General features: G+C 40.5%; 1 protein-coding gene and 1 long non-coding RNA gene across 5 annotated transcripts in view; one reads left to right on the top strand and one right to left on the bottom strand.

The window, feature by feature from the left end:
• The window catches only part of CDC25C (cell division cycle 25C), a 40,676-nt gene that overhangs the window by 24,484 nt on the left and 511 nt on the right, over positions 1–15,681 (bottom strand). For 2 of the 4 annotated variants that reach the window (XM_070793663.1, XM_019964994.2), the window contains exons 1-7: positions 10,815–14,080; positions 10,028–10,236; positions 9,065–9,159; positions 8,324–8,369; positions 6,721–6,754; positions 6,527–6,616; positions 2,242–2,400 (exon numbers count right to left, since the gene is read on the bottom strand). In XM_070793663.1, the coding sequence (XP_070649764.1) occupies positions 2,242–2,400; positions 6,527–6,616; positions 6,721–6,754; positions 8,324–8,369; positions 9,065–9,159; positions 10,028–10,224 (621 nt within the window). In that variant the 5' untranslated portion in view covers positions 10,225–10,236; positions 10,815–14,080. Of the gene's footprint in view, positions 1–2,241; positions 2,401–6,526; positions 6,617–6,720; positions 6,755–8,323; positions 8,370–9,064; positions 9,160–10,027; positions 10,237–10,814; positions 14,081–14,617; positions 14,717–15,360; positions 15,492–15,681 lie in introns of those variants that run through there. The other 2 variants (XM_070793662.1, XM_070793661.1) reach the window with 2 other exon arrangements.
• LOC109562062 (uncharacterized) lies at positions 13,800–15,392 on the top strand. The gene is made up of 3 exons (XR_011567701.1): positions 13,800–13,927; positions 14,070–14,178; positions 14,989–15,392. It is a non-coding gene; the product is annotated as an uncharacterized lncRNA (long non-coding RNA).

The following is a 15,681-nucleotide window of genomic DNA, read 5'->3' on the forward strand; positions in this document are numbered from 1 at the left end:
TTGGGTACCCACTGACCTGGGAAGTTAATCTTTCAGTGTCCTATCTTTTTGCTTTTTCATACCGATAACATGGTTCTCAAGGCAAGAATACTGAAGTGGTTTGCCATTCCCTTCTCCAGTGGTCCTCATTTTGTCAGAACTCTCTACCATGACCCGTCTGTCTTGGGTGGCCCTACACGGCATGGCCCATAGTTTCATTGAGTTAGACAAGGCTGTGATCCATGTGATCAATTTGGTTAGTTTTCTGTGATTGTGGTTTTCATTCTTATGACCTCTGATGGATAAGGATAAGAGGCTTGTGGAAGTTTACTGATGGGAGACTGACTGTGGGGGAATCGGTCTTGTTCTGAAGGGTTGGGCTATGCTTAGTGTAGTTCAGTCGCTCAGTCATGTCCAACTCTTTGCGACCCCATGGATTGTAGCACGCCAGGCTCCCCTGTCCATCATGAATTCCCAGAGCTTACTCAAATTCGTGTCCATCAAGTCGGTGATGCCATCCAACCATCTCATCCTCTGTCTTCCATTTTTCTGCCCACCTTCAATCTTTCCTAGCATCAGGGTCTTTTCCAGTGAGTCAGTTCTTCACATCAGGTGGCCAAAGTATTGGAGTCTCAGCTTCAGTATCAGTCCTTCCAATGAGTATTCAGGACTGATTTCCTTTATAATTGACTGGTTTGATCTCCTTGCAGCCCAAGGGACTTTTAAGAGTCTTTTCCTACACCATAGTTCAAAAGCATGAATTCTTCAGTGCTCAGCTTTCTTTATAGCGGCTATGCTCTGCTGCTGCTGCTGCTGCTGCTAAGTCGCATGAGTCATGTCCAACTCTGTGCGACCCCATTGACGGCAGCCTACCAGGCTCCCCCGTCCCTGGGATTCTCCAGGCAAGAACACTGGAGTGGGTTGCCATTTCCTTGTCCAATGCATGAAAGTGAAAAGTGAAAGTGAAGTTGCTCAGTCGTGTCCGACTTTTAGCGACCCCATGGACTGCAGCCTACCAGGCTCCTCCGTACATGGGATTTTCCAGGCAAGAGTACTGGAGTGGGGTGCCACTGCCTTCTCTGGGGGCTATGCTCAGTAAATCTTTAATCCAATTTTCTGTTGATGGGTGGGGCTGTGTTCCCTCCCTGTTGTTTGACCTGAGACCAAACTATTGTAGGGGTAATGAAGATAATGGTGATCTCCTTCAAAAGGATTCATGCCTGTACAGTTGTATTCATTGCTCCAGACCATGCAGCAGACCACTGTTGATCCACACCTCTGCCAGAGACTCCTGGACACTCACACCAAGTCTGGCTCAGTCTCTTGTGGAGAAACTGCTCCTTTTTCCTGGGCCCTGGTACATACAAGGTTTGTTTTTTTTTCTTTTTTTTTAATATAAATTTATTTATTTGGGGGGGAGAAGTTGGTTTCCCCATCCTATTTCTCCGCCATCTTAGGACCAACCCCCCCCAACACACAAGGTTTTGTCTGTGCCCTCCAAGGGTCTGTTTCCAGTCCTGTGGAAGTTCTGTAATCAAATCCCACTGGCCTCTAAAGTCAAATTTCCTGGGGGTTCTCAGTCCCTTTGCCAGATCCCCAAGTTGGGAAATCTGTTGTGAGTCCTAGAACTTTCTTAACAGTCTACATGAAAAGATGGTGGAGTAGAAGGATGTATGCTCATCTTCTCCTGTGAGAACTGCAAAATTGCAACTCACTGCTGAACAACCATTGACAGGAGAATGCTGGATCCCACCAAAAAAAGCAAACCCCTGCACATATTTGTTTCAAAGAAAGGAAGTTGACTCAGAAAATCTAAATGCCTCAGAAAGCATCTTTGACATATCAGCGTATTGCTAATAACACAGGCTTCATATATTCCTCTTAGTGATATGGAGAGTATAAAAGAAAACAAAAACATACTCTAAAATATTTGAAAAATCATCCTAAACATATTTCATCTATTACTATTATTCTGGAGCTATCTTTTACACCAGATTACACTGATGGTGATTTATTTAAACTGCTAACAAACCTTCTCACCAGCAGTAATATTCCCATGATGACCTATCAGTCAGGTAACCCTTAGAGTATAGAGACCATATCTTCTTGATCTCTTCAGACCTACCACATAGTCCAGTGGCTGCAACATATTACAGACACAATTTTATTTATTCAAGAATGAAGGAACTTGAAAAACGCAAAGATACTATCAAGAATGAAGGAACTTGAAAAACGCAAAGATACTATCAGAGAGTATTTTACCTTGGCCTTTTCTTGATCTTCCAGTGAAAACTCCATCAATTCATCTGATATCTCTTCTGCCTGATCTTCTGCTAGCTCTGGATTTTTATGTAATTTTGAAACTGTAGTAATGGGACTGCCCAGATGTTTCATTTCATTTTCCACCAAGTTTCCATTGTCCTACAAAGTATATTGACAATATTAAAAACTATCTAGGACTCTTCCCTTATAACAATATAAAAATATTAACTCAGAATGAATCAAAGACCTAAATGTAAGAGCTAAAACTATAAAACTCTTAGAAGAAAACAGGATGAGGTAAGCTTTATGACATTGGATTTGGCAATGATTCCTTGAATATTATATAAAAGCACAAGCAACAAAAGAAAAATAGGATAAACTGGACTTCATCAAAATTAAAACCCTTTGTGCATCAAAGATTATTAAAAAACTGAAAAGGTAACCTATAGGAGAAAATTTTTGCAAATCACATAACTGATAAGAGATTAATATTCAAGATACATAAAGAACTTCCAAAATTCAACAACAATAGCAACAATAACAACAGAAACAAATAGGACTTGAATAGACATTTATTGAAAGAAGATATACAAATAACCAACTACCATATGAAAAGATGCACAACATAACTAGTCATAATGGAAATGCAAACCAAAACCACAGAGATACTACTTTGTACCTATTAGGATAGCTACAAGGAAACAAAAAAACAGAAAATAACAAGTGTCAGCACGGATATGGAGAAGTTGGAACCATGTACATTGTTGTGGGAAATGTCAAATGATGTAGCTGCTATGGATAACGGTATGGTGGTTCTACCAAAAAATTAAACATACAATTACCATGTATGATCCAGCAATTCCATTTTTTGGTATATACTACAAAGAATTGAAAGTAGGGATTTAAACAGATATTTTTATATTAATGTTCATAGCAACATTATTCACGAAAGCTAAAAGGTAGAAACAAACGAAACGTCCATCAACAGATTAATGCATAAATAAAATGTGGTATATCCATATAATGGAATATTATCCAGCCATAAAAAGAAATGAAATTCTAATGCATGCTACAGTATGGATGAACCTTGAAGATATTATGCTAAGTGAGATAACCCAGACAGAAAAGGCCAAATATTATATTATTCTACTTACATGAAGCAGTACCTAGAGTAGTCAAATTCACAGAGACAGAAAGTAGACTAAAGGTTGTTACCAGAGGGAGAAAGGGGGAGTTATTGTTTAATGGGCGACTTCCCTGTGGCTCATTGGTAAAGAATCCACCTACAACGGAGAAGACACAGGTTCAATCCCTGGGTCAGGAAGATCCCCTAGAGAATGAAATGGCAACTCACTCCAGTATTCTTGCCTGGGAAATCCCATGGACAGAGGAGCCTGGTGGGCTACAGTCCATGAGGGTCACAAGAGTCAGACACAATTCAGAGACTAAACTACCACCACCATTATTTAGTGAGCAGAGAGCTTCTGTTTTTAATGATAAAAAAATTCTGAAATGGGTAGTGAACATACTTAATGTTGTGAACATACTTAATGCCACTGGACTGTACACAAATATGGTTCAGATGGTAAATGTTATGTATATTTTACTATATTTTAAAAAATTACACATACATACACTAACAGCTATCTAGCAATTTACTATGCTCCAAGACTTGCCTTACTCCAAGATACGAAAAATCTGAAATATGCTCAACTTTATCTCCTTAGTATGGGGCATATTAAAATGCCTTCCCCAGAGTGTTGAGATTAGGATCCAAATCTTTGGAGTATATCAAGTCCACAGTTTATTAAAAACAAGTGATATTATATACCCAAAACTAACACAACCTTGTAAATCAAATATATTTCAATTAAACAAATACAATAACAAGTTTAACTTAAAACTCCAGTAGCTAAATGAACAAAGGACACAATCATTCATTAGAGAAAATATGCATGGCTAAGTACTTTGGCCACCTCATGCGAAGAGTTGACTCATTGGAAAAGACTCTGATGCTGGGAGGGATTGGGGGCAGGAGAAGGGGACGACAGAGGATGAGAGGCTGGATGGCATCACTGACTCAGTGGACGTGAGTCTGAGTGAACTCCGGGAGTTGGTGATGGACAGGGAGGCCTGGTGTGCTGCAATTCATGGGGTCGCAAAGAGTCAGACACTACTGAGAGACTGAACTGAACTGAACTGAAGGGACATGAAATCATTACTAAATATTTTTAACATAAAATAAAACATTTTACCCATCTAATTAGCACATTTTTAAAAGTGATAACAAATCATTTATCCAAATGAGCTATGGATTGCTCATGAAAATGTAAATTCTTAGAACTTTATTTGGAAAGGAATTTGGCAATATGTATCAAAAATCTTAAAAGTATTTAAACCCTTTAATCTAGTAATTATAATATTTGTGCTCAGGAATTTACACGATAGCATTATTTGTAAAAGCAAATGTATATACCCATAAGTGCCCAACAATTGGGAAGTACTTATATAAATTCAAGTTCAATTATTAGAATAAAAGCATCCACTAAGAACTGTTTACTAAGAGTTTTATTATTTATTTAAAATAATAGAATATAAAGTTATATATACAATATGACCTCAACTTTGTAAAACTATACACATGGTTAAAAGATTGAAAGCAATGAGGTAAACATTAACAGTGGTTTTTCTCTATGAGGTAGCTATTTTCTTTTTATTTTACTATATTTTTACACAGTTTTCACATGGGCATACAGTACTTTTAAAATTGACAAAGAGGGGTGCATGCGTGCTCAGTTGCTTCAGTCATGTCTGACTCTTGAGAACCCCATGGACTATAGCCAGCCAGGCTCCTCTGTCCATGGGATTCTCCAGGCAAGAATACTGGAGTGGGTTGCCATGCCCTCCTCCAGGGGATCTTCTCAACTAGAGATTGAAACCACATCTCCTGCATTCCAGACATATTCTTTACCCAATGAGCCACCTGGAAGCCATGAGAAAGAGGAGGGAAACACTTTAAGAATAAAGGAGAAATGCTTTAGCCTAAGAATTTATTCGTCTTCTTAAACTTTAACATAAAAAGATCAGAGGACATGTCTCCTCTCTTTCCTTGTTCAAAGGTTACTTCTCCAACCCCTTTTCTCACTCAAGTCAGCTTAGAAAATTCAAAGGGCCATTAAATCCAGATCTGCAATCCTCTACTCCACAACACCTCAGTTGATTGTTGAGGATCATGTCCAGTGACTCACCTGTAGAGAAAGAGGAGACCTCAGGTTCCTGGGTACCCACCACTCCAGGGGCTTTTAAGTGCTGTTTTCTTGCATAAGAAAAACTACACTGGCTGAAAGAAGAGGTGTCTGTAGACTCTGCCAAAAACACTTCATCTGATGAAGCCATGGATAACCCTCACAAAACATAGTACATGTAATCAAGGTTGACCACATATCCTGAAAATACAAATTATGGTTTGGATTTGATGTATGGTGTGTAGAACCGCTCTGGAGGGTACTGATTTTATGATCACAAGCCAAAGGAAGGGAGGAAAAAGGGAGCCTGACAGGGGAAGGAATGATGAAATTTTCAAATAGTGATTATAAACAGAGAGTAGAACTGTATTAATTCAAGAAAAAGCTAATTAGGACAGCCAAAAAAACATGGGCATAACTTAGGCAATGTGAGCAAAGAAGAACAGCAGCTATCTTTTATACATACTGACCTGGAAGAAAGGATGGGAGGACAGGAAAAGCAAAAAGATGGTTAGAAAAGGGGATTAATGAAGGGATTAGAGAACTATCTTAACTATTATGTAGCTTTGGAGAGGGTAGTTTCAACTTGGAACTGAAGGATGATCTAAGACTCAAACAAAAAAGGACAATGACTTCCTCAGAATAGGGGCTAAGAAGCTAGACTAAGAGGGAAATAAGAAATTAAGAAACCTAGACTTGTATATGAAGCCATGCAATGAATACGTGAACAAGTTATGTAAATTATCCCTGTGTTTTTTTTTTTAAGTCCTAAATTTTTACATTACAATCAACTGAACGTGAGTAATAATGATGACCTGCTGTGGAAGACTGGAAGCCAGGTTTCCATCCTAGGATCAAACCCTAAATAGAAACAAACAAACAAACTATAAAGAATTTTTTTTTCTTCTAGTGTTGCAATTTGCTTGTCGAGCATACTGAAGCACAGACAGCTCTAGGTCTCATAGGGATACTGATGTGTTAGTTGCTCTACTCAAAGGAATAAAACTACTAATGGACCTAGTATTCCATTAAACACTCACATTTTCCTTATTTGCAGATGAGCCACATATTGCATCTTTCTTCCTGCGGCCATGCTCCAAGGCATTCGGAGTGCTACAAAACAGCTGTGCCTACAAGAGATTGTTTTCAAAGAACATCCGGCATCTTCGAGCTAAGCTGGAAATCCTCTGCCTCCCACCTGACAAACCCAAACCCAAAAAGATAAGTTACTCACTGGGCTACATTTTATAAGATGTTGGCGGTAATTCCTGTAGATCAAAAAAAGAAAAACTGCCAGTCATTCAAACCCCAAACACGATTTGGTTATTCTTCAGTGACTCGGGACATCCCACTTTTCTTTTCTTGCATTCTAGGAAACCTGTACCTAATTGATGTCTCTTCCAATACCAATATATAGGGTGTTCTCTGTGGTAAATAACAACACATTAAGTGACATCCTGGGGATGAGGACCTCACCTCAATGGCATAACCATATATATAGATATGCATCAAAGATGATGACTTTGTCCTATATCTTATGTGGACACAGTTTACAATTTGCTAATTTTTCAGCATGGACTATTGGGAGTTAATATTTATTTTTTATGGATTTCTATCCTCCATCCCCAGACTTCATCTAGGCTACCTGAGTTAGGACATATAAGCAATTCAAAGAAAATAAAACCAATATAAAGTAAAATTTTCACATTTATTGATTAAAAATACTCATGGAGAGTCTTCCCTAGTGCACAAAGAGGCACCTAATTCATCTAAACTTTGAAGAATAAAGTTATAAAAATATTAAAATAATCAAATGGAAAATTCATGATAAATTTAAGAATTAAAAGTACTTTTCATTCCTTGAGTACTCTCTAACTGAACATTTTTATAAGATCTTCAATAAAGAATCTTCAATAGTAATAAAAAAAAACATTGTAAAATGCAGCATATGTATTAGGTACATATTCATTTAATCCTCACAGAAGTCATTTATGAAAAGTGCTATTATCTCCATTATTATTATTTCTTTATTACAAATAAACTGAGGTCCCTTGAGGTTAAGAAACTTGTCAAAGTAAGTTGATGAAGCAGTAAGACACTGGAATCCAGACACTCTGATTCCAGAGCCTGCACTCTGCTGCACTTTTGACCACTAAGATTTAGTACTACTCACATGCAGATAACAGCCTCCATCTAAGTTCAGTATACAATTCTCTTCCATTTTAAAGACCATACTGATTGTATGTGAGGGTTAAAATAAATAGCCTTCATTTTCACAACACTATTTTTTTTTTACATAAGTAATCTACTATTTTTTATTTATTTTATTTTTTGGTTGCATTGGGTCTTTATTGCTGCCTGCAGCCTTTCTCTAATTGCAACAAGCAGGGGCTACTCTTCATTGCAATGCTCAGGCTTCTCATTGCAGTGGCTTCTCTTCTTGCAGAGCACAGGCTCTAGGCACATAGGCATCAGTGGTTGCGGCATGCAGGCTCAATAGGTGTGACTCATGGGCTCTAGAGCACAGGCTCAAAAGTTGTGGTACATGGGCTTAGTTGCTCCACAGTATGTGGAATTGCCCTAGACCAGGGATCAAACCTAAGTCTCCTGCATTGGTAGGCGGATTTCCATCCACTGTGCCACCAGGAAAGTCCCTCACAACACAATTTCAATTTTGAAACTTAAAATATCTTTCAAGGGAAGAACCTACGCCTTCAAGCCCCCTTATACCTTAGGTGAAACATTCGCTATAGAGTCTGCATAGGATAAAATCCCTAGGCCAGTGCTGAGAAGGCTTTAATAGTTTAGTATGGGATTCATTTAGCAAAAGAACTTACATTCCAGCTAACCGTACTTGCTCAGGTCCTGTAGACTCCAAATGACCTGCAATCAGATGTAAAGTTATTCTTGTTCATGTATTTTGTCTTTCCTTCTAATTTTCATTACCAGTGAGCCATATTAATTTCAAAAGCTGAGCTTTTAAACACAAAGGCTCTTGAAAAATACCAATTTCATGATACAATGTACCATGGTACAAGTTCACAGAAACTTGAAAATCTGCATGTGTCACATAAAGGAAAATTTCTTGGAAATAGTGCATTATGCTAACCTACAGAGATTTTTTTCATCAGTAGAAAGGAAAATTTATCACTCAGGAAATATGAAATTAGAACAAATACTAAAATGGTTGACTAGTAAAACACATTCCTTTGGGGTACACACCCTATAAAAACACATAAGAATTAGTTGACAAAGCATTTCTTTATGTTGGCTTCTTTGTCTCTGCTGAAATTAGACTGAGGCATAAAACTTTTTATCTTTAACTACCACTTTCATTCCCACAATCAATCAACAAAATATTCCTTCTTATCTAACTTTCTCAATGCAAAGTGACTCCTATTCGGGTCAATTCTCTTCCCATTGGCTGAATTATTCTTCTCAAAAATCCTCTAGGTCCTCGAAGAATTCCATCCTCAAGGCTCTCTATCTACATTTACCACCTTCCATCTCTATCATACTACTGTCCTCTCCCCTAACAATTATTCCTTCCCTTGAGGCCTTTACCTCCCTTTCCCTACCAGTTTCATCAAGGTCTGCAGAAGCAGTAAGATGAGTGGCAGACATCTCCCCGCTGCTAAGATTCGAAAGATCAAGGCAACGTTTTGGGGTTCCTCTGTTGAGACATAATAATACATCAAGATTCCAACTGGGTTATAATATCCTAAAAGGCAAAGATCACATTATCCTCTTCATTTGAAATACCTATTTCTGACTACCACATAAAACAGTCTTCAAATAAATCTAATTGATTTTTGGAAACATGTCAGACTAGGCTGAGAAAAATCGCCACCTTTTCTCTACTCCAATAATACCTCATTTTCTCCTCCTCAACATGTTGAATCAAGGTAATTTAAGAAAATGGCTGAGGTGGGTCTTGACTCCTCATCTTTTGCTCTGAGCACCATGAGCACACAGATTTTCAGTACTACTCTGACTTCCAACTTTGCTGGCTAGTTGAGGCATCAGAGTATGGCATTACCAGAATTTAAAGTACAATAGGGGCTTCCCTGGTGGGTCTGTGGTAAAGACTCCATCTGTCAATGCAGGAGATGTGGGTTAAATCTCTGGGTTGGGAAGATCCCCTGGAGAAGAAAATGGCAACCCACTCCAGTATTACTGCCTGGGAAATACCATGGACAGAGGATCCTGGCGGTCTACAGCCCATGGAGTTGCAAAAGAATTGGGCACTAGCAACTAAACAACAACAAAAGTAATGTTGACTGTAGTACTTATAAAACTACAACTTATATGATGCAATAGTTTTCAAAGACTTTCCTCATCATTTGATTCTATATGATCCTAGTAAGATAGTAAGGGATTATTATTTCTATGTTACAGAAAAAAAGCCTTAGACTCAAAACTGTCAAATAGTTAGTCAAGGACAGTAACTTAACCCTTATCTCTGAACCAGGATAATTTTTTAAAAGCCCAAAAACTGTTTAGAAGAGCAAAGGAGATGTGAAAAGAAAAAGTAGATTTACCCAGACAAAATGCTTAGGTTTGCAGAGTCACCAAAAAGTTTCTTCTCCACTGGAGTTGTAGGGAGATCTGAACTGATGGAAAAGGAAGCATCTCTCTCAAGGAGCAGGTTTAATATCTTCCTCTGATTGGACCTAGAACTAGGTCCTGAGGCAAGGCTTCCCTCCTCTCTTTTGGATGAGAAGAATTCTGCAGACATGGTCTCCGAGTTCTAAGAAAAAACAAAACCTAGCTAAGAGACGAGGCTTCCCAGATGGCTCAGCGGTAAAAGAATCCGCCTGCCAATGCAGGACACGTGGGTTGAATCCCTGGGTGGGGAAGATCCCTTGGAGGAGGAAATGGCAACCCTCTCTAGTATTCTTGTCTGGAAAATCCCATGGACAGAGGAGCCTGGTGGACTGCATGCAGTCCATAGGGTCGCAAAAGAGTCGGACTCTACTAAACAACCATAAGAGAGGGAAAACGTCACCTACACAACCTCCTCCACCCTTTACAGTTGCGACCAAGTGAACCAGTATTGGAGAAGGGGGCATTCCCAAACGGTGAATCACAGATTGGCCTGAAGGTGAAATAGCACTTGCCGGAAGTGGCTTGGCCTTTCCATTGGAATCTTAACTTACCGAAAGGCAACCTCAGGGTTTTGAAGATGAAATTAAAAGAAGCCACACAGTTCATGACTCCTGACAGGAAGGAACTCAGGTCTCCTAACTCGCTATAATGCCTGTTTTGTCCCCCTAAACACCGTTCGCGAGGCCCGTGATTCTGTGGAGGGCACAGCTCTAGGCTTACCGCAGGTTTGAGTCCGAGACTTGCCTTCAGGAGGAATGAAAGTAAGCAGGGAAATCAGACACAAGCGAAGATTCTAGAAGAACTAAAGAAAAATCTGAGGTAACGGAGGCGATTTAACCATACATCTATGCCTCTCGACCAGATAGGCCAGGTTTGGGTTTCGCCGCTTCTCTCAGCAGGTTGAAGTTACAGCCTAAGAGTAAGATTAACAGCCAAAAGCCTTGACCATTCAAACCTTCCGCCTTCCCAAAATCCTATCACGCTCGCCTCAGAACTGCGTCAGCCTATCTCCGCGCACCCGCCTAGACCCGCTGAGCCAATCGTTTGCCTCCTACATCCCCGGGGGCGTGAGCTGTTCGGAAGGAGGTTTGCCCCGCCCCACAGGCCAGCAGGCTTCCGATTAGACCACCAGTTTGGGGCCAGCCCCTAGCTAAGCCCCGCCCCATAGGGAGCTTGGCGCCTCATTGGCTCTTCCTCTGGCCAATCACCACACCCTTTCTGAGCTCTCCTTTCCTTCGGCCCCCTCAGCCCCTTCAACCCCGGGACATTTAAATTGCACTTTGCTAGCGACGACCACTTAGCAGCAGCAGCAGCGACCACCACTCCCTAGGATAATACCTGGAGGAATTCATTTATGTGGGAGGGTGTTTTAAATGGATTGTGTTTTTTTTCCCTTGCTTCTTTCTCGTGCCGTTACGTGGACCTTTCCTTATTTTTGCTAGCCTTCCCCTATAGGTGGAACATTAGCAGCCAGTGTGGCAGATGTTGCGGCAAGACAGGTGTGTGTATTTATGATGAGTAGCACTGGCAGTAGAATCATCTCATGGCATAATCCTTATCAGAGTCCAAAGGATCCTAAACTTTGGTTGTTTATGGGTATTTGAACATTGACTAGGTGGTTATTATTGTTAAGTCGTTCAGTTGTGTCTGACTCTTTGGGACTCCATGAACTGCAGCACGCCAGGCTTCCCTGGTCCTTCACCATCTTCTGCAGTTTGCTCAAACTCATGTTCCTTGAGTCAGTGATGCTATCCAACCATCTCTCTCATCCTCTGTCTAGACGGTATTAAGAATTTATTATTAATGTTGGGGATTTGCTTTTAAATAATCCTGTGGGAGTGGTAGTGAGTATAGATGAAAGAAGATTGGCCATGAGTACTGGGTCACGGGTAACTAGGAGGTCCATGATATCCAGTAATATCAAAGTTTAGTCTTTATACTAATCACCTGTGGATCTTGCTAAAATGCATACTCTGGTTCAGTTGATCTGGTTACCAAGATTCTACACTTCTAACAAGTTCTCAGCTGATGCTAATGCAGCTAGTCTGGGGATCAGACTTTGAGTAGCAGAGAATTATGCTATTATCTTTGCATATTTGAAATTTTCCATAATAAAAAATGTTTAAAATAACCTTGGAAGCTCTTTAAAAGATAACTTACCAAAATGATAATTCAATAGGTCTAGAGTGGGGCTGAGGAATTATCAAGGCACCCATAAGCTACCCATAGAAATGGCTTACAGACCACACTTTGAGAAACAAATTAGAAATGCAACCTTTATCTTTGAGAGACAGTGAGTTAGGAATACAACCTTTATCTGGTGCCAGGATCTTGGTAGTGTAGTGGCTGAGAGGTATAGTATAGTTAGCTGGGTGTTATCCTAATACCCTTTTCATCTGTAGAATTTGCTTCCCCAGAAAGAAGGTGTGTGAAGAGTCTTTATCCTCCAAGATGGAGATGATGAGTGTGGGAGTCAGTACAGAGCCCTGCCATGCCAGGTAAGTTTGACAATCAGGCTGGAGATTAAGGGAATGTAGGAAGAGCTGGTTTCTGCTTTGATGACTATCATAACACTTCATGGGACCACTGTCTACATCTTTATAGGTGGGAGCTAGAGACAGATGCAACTGTTCTACAGCGGCGGCAAAAGCAGATAGATTATGGCAAGAGCACACCTGGTTACCAGTGCTTTCTGCAGCAGGTCCCCAAGTGAGTGCAGTTGTGGGTAGTCACAAAGAGTGTCAACCACATGGTTTTTGTTCAATGTCAGGTGATGGAAAGATACTAAAATCTGAATGCTCCCACAAAGTTGCAACATTACTAAATTATCCTGTAATCTAGTCCCCCAAATACATTTCCAAGATTTTTTTTTCAAAAGGAACAAGTTATACTTGGCCTATAAGACTTCTCAAAGCTCTATTCGTGTTTGCTAGTAAATTTTTTTTCTTCCATTTTCACCTCATGCCTCCATGTGCGTGTATGATAAGTTACTTCAGCTGGGGATTTGCTTTTTAAATAATCCCGTGGGAGTGGTGGTGAATATAGATGAAACAAGATTGGCCATGAATACCGGGTCATGGGTAACTAGGACGCTATGGACCCCAGCCCCAGGGGATTCCCTCTGTCCGTGGGATTCTCCAAACATGAATATTGGAGTGGGTTGCCATGCCCTCCTCCAGGGGATCTTCCTGACCCAGGGATTGAACCTGCATTTCTTACATCTCCTGCATTGGCAGAAGGGTTCTTTACTACTAGTGCCACCTGGGAAGGCCCATGCCTCCATCTGACTGTTAATTACAACATACCTGCCTAATTACATGTAAGCTTACAAGCATATATACAAATTAATGAATGAAAAGGTAGAATATGTTTTAAAGAGATGTCAAATACTTTCTTCTGTATCTATCTTGACTAATGAGGGACTTGGAATATCTAATTTAGCTTACCCAGAAGAAAGAATATTAGACAGTTGGGAAGTTTGATGTTTAATCTAATTTAAACATTTTCTTTGAATTAAGGACATTGATCTTACCTCATTCTCAGAAAATCCCTAATGAGTCTCCTAATTTACCATAATGGAGAAGGCAATGGCAACCACTCCAGTACTCTTGCCTGGAAAATTCACCATAATAAGCAATAAGCTGTGCCCCTTGGCCTTGACCTTAGTCTGACACATTTGTCATTGCCAGGGCACAGCGACAGCCAGGACTTCACCCTCAAACACCAAACAAGAACAGGAGGTACAGCCGTCGCTCCTGGGATGCCCAGATCAGGAAGTGGAGAAGAGCCCTACATTCCTGGGACCCTCCCAGCCAGCCTCTGCAGGCTGAGGGGTGTGTGCACTATTCCTTGTTCCTTCCTTGAGTGGTGGACTAAGCCTTATCTCTCCCCACTTTGCAGAGGTTTCACTTTCACTGGCTGAAAAGGGAGAGCCTGACTGAAGTGCACATTTCTCTGACTCTGCTGCCTTCCTAGGTGCGGAATGGACAATCCCTTAGAGCCAATGGATTCCACCCCTTTGGATGACTGGCTCCAGGCCCTGGAACCCTCAGAGAATCAGGATGAAGACTAGGAGGGAGCCCAGGTAGTATCCTCTGCTGAAACCCACTGGAGCAGGGTCAGAGATGGGGTCTAGCCCAGGAGGTCACAATTATGATAGGGTTCAAGGTAGTAGCCCAAGAACAAAAGAAGGAAAATGGAACAGCAGGGGGGAAAATATGCAGAACGTGAGTAAAAAAAAAAAAAACAGAAAACCTTGAACCAAAAGTGGCATAAAGAGATCTAGTTGTAGTTAGAAATGGGGAAGAGGCTGGGCTGCACTGGGGACACTGTTTTATACTTGATGAAATGGGTGTCATTTTCCTTTGAATCAAGACCTGAAATCTGACTTGCAGGGTTTGGTTGTTTTAAGTGTTTCAGTTTCTTTCAATGTTTTGCAAATGTGCCAATGCTAACTTCTTATACTCAATCACTTATCTTTAGTAAGCATGATATTTTATTATTAAATAAAAAGGGAGATTTACCTACTGGTGAAGACCAAGGGCTTTAGAGTCTCAGACAGCTTTTTAATATGACCATTGTCCACCACATGGGTAGCTACTTAACCTCTCTTGCTGTTTCATCTGTCAAACAAGGAAATTTTCTCTCATTTGATGATTGTAAACAAAAATGAGAATACATATTTAAAGTATGCAGCACGGTGCCTGGCACATAAGCGCTCCATAGCAGCAATTACTGGAAACCGTTTCCTCTACACTTCATGGTCCCTGCCCCTTCTTTTGCCAAGGGGAAATGTGCAGGGCAAACAAATGTGCAGTGTATCTCCCATCACACCCCCCTGCTCCACGTATTTTCTTGATAAGTACCTCACTTTCCCTTTACTCTTCTTTTTCAGTTTGCAGATTTGGTCACTCCTGCCTTCCCTGTCTTTCTGAGGAAGATTCCCACCATTGCCTCTACCTTTGAGCTGGTCACAATTACTTATCTGTCCCAGACTTCAGTGGTGCATAAAATATTTAGGGAAACCGTGTCTTTCAGGGGACTTCTTGCTGAATGTAATAGTGAAGATTACTTGCAGTACTTCTACTTTTCAACTTATTAAAAATCTAAAACTCTGTCCCACAAAGAGATCATAACACGAAGGCATTGTTTAAAACCTCTCCTTTTCCCATGTTTTACCCTCTGTCTAAACCTTCTTTGATAGCTGATACTCAAATTTACTTAAGAGCCAGAAACCACCTAGCCGTTCCACAACCTCTTCACCTACCAACTGCTACATTCAGTCTCTTGAAAAAGGACTTAAACTTTGGCTGAGTAGAAGGTAGTGGTAGCGATGGAGATTTAATAAAAGGTGGTTTCTTCTTCCTGAAGAGGAAATATAGCGCTATCAATATCTTTTCCCCCAGCGACCTGTTTCCTCCATCCCAGAAAGGTTTAAAGAAAGTGGTCCAGCTGTAACCACCGTACTTTCCCTTCTCCCCCCTCCCCCACGCAAGCAACTGAACCGCCTATGATGTCATAATCACAATCCCATTACCTCATCCTGCTGGGGGGTGGGGGCATAGAGAGAGGAGAAGGAGTGAACAGC

Source organism: Bos indicus, chromosome 7, assembly GCF_029378745.1.
Source record: "Bos indicus isolate NIAB-ARS_2022 breed Sahiwal x Tharparkar chromosome 7, NIAB-ARS_B.indTharparkar_mat_pri_1.0, whole genome shotgun sequence".
NCBI lineage: Eukaryota > Metazoa > Chordata > Mammalia > Artiodactyla > Bovidae > Bos > Bos indicus.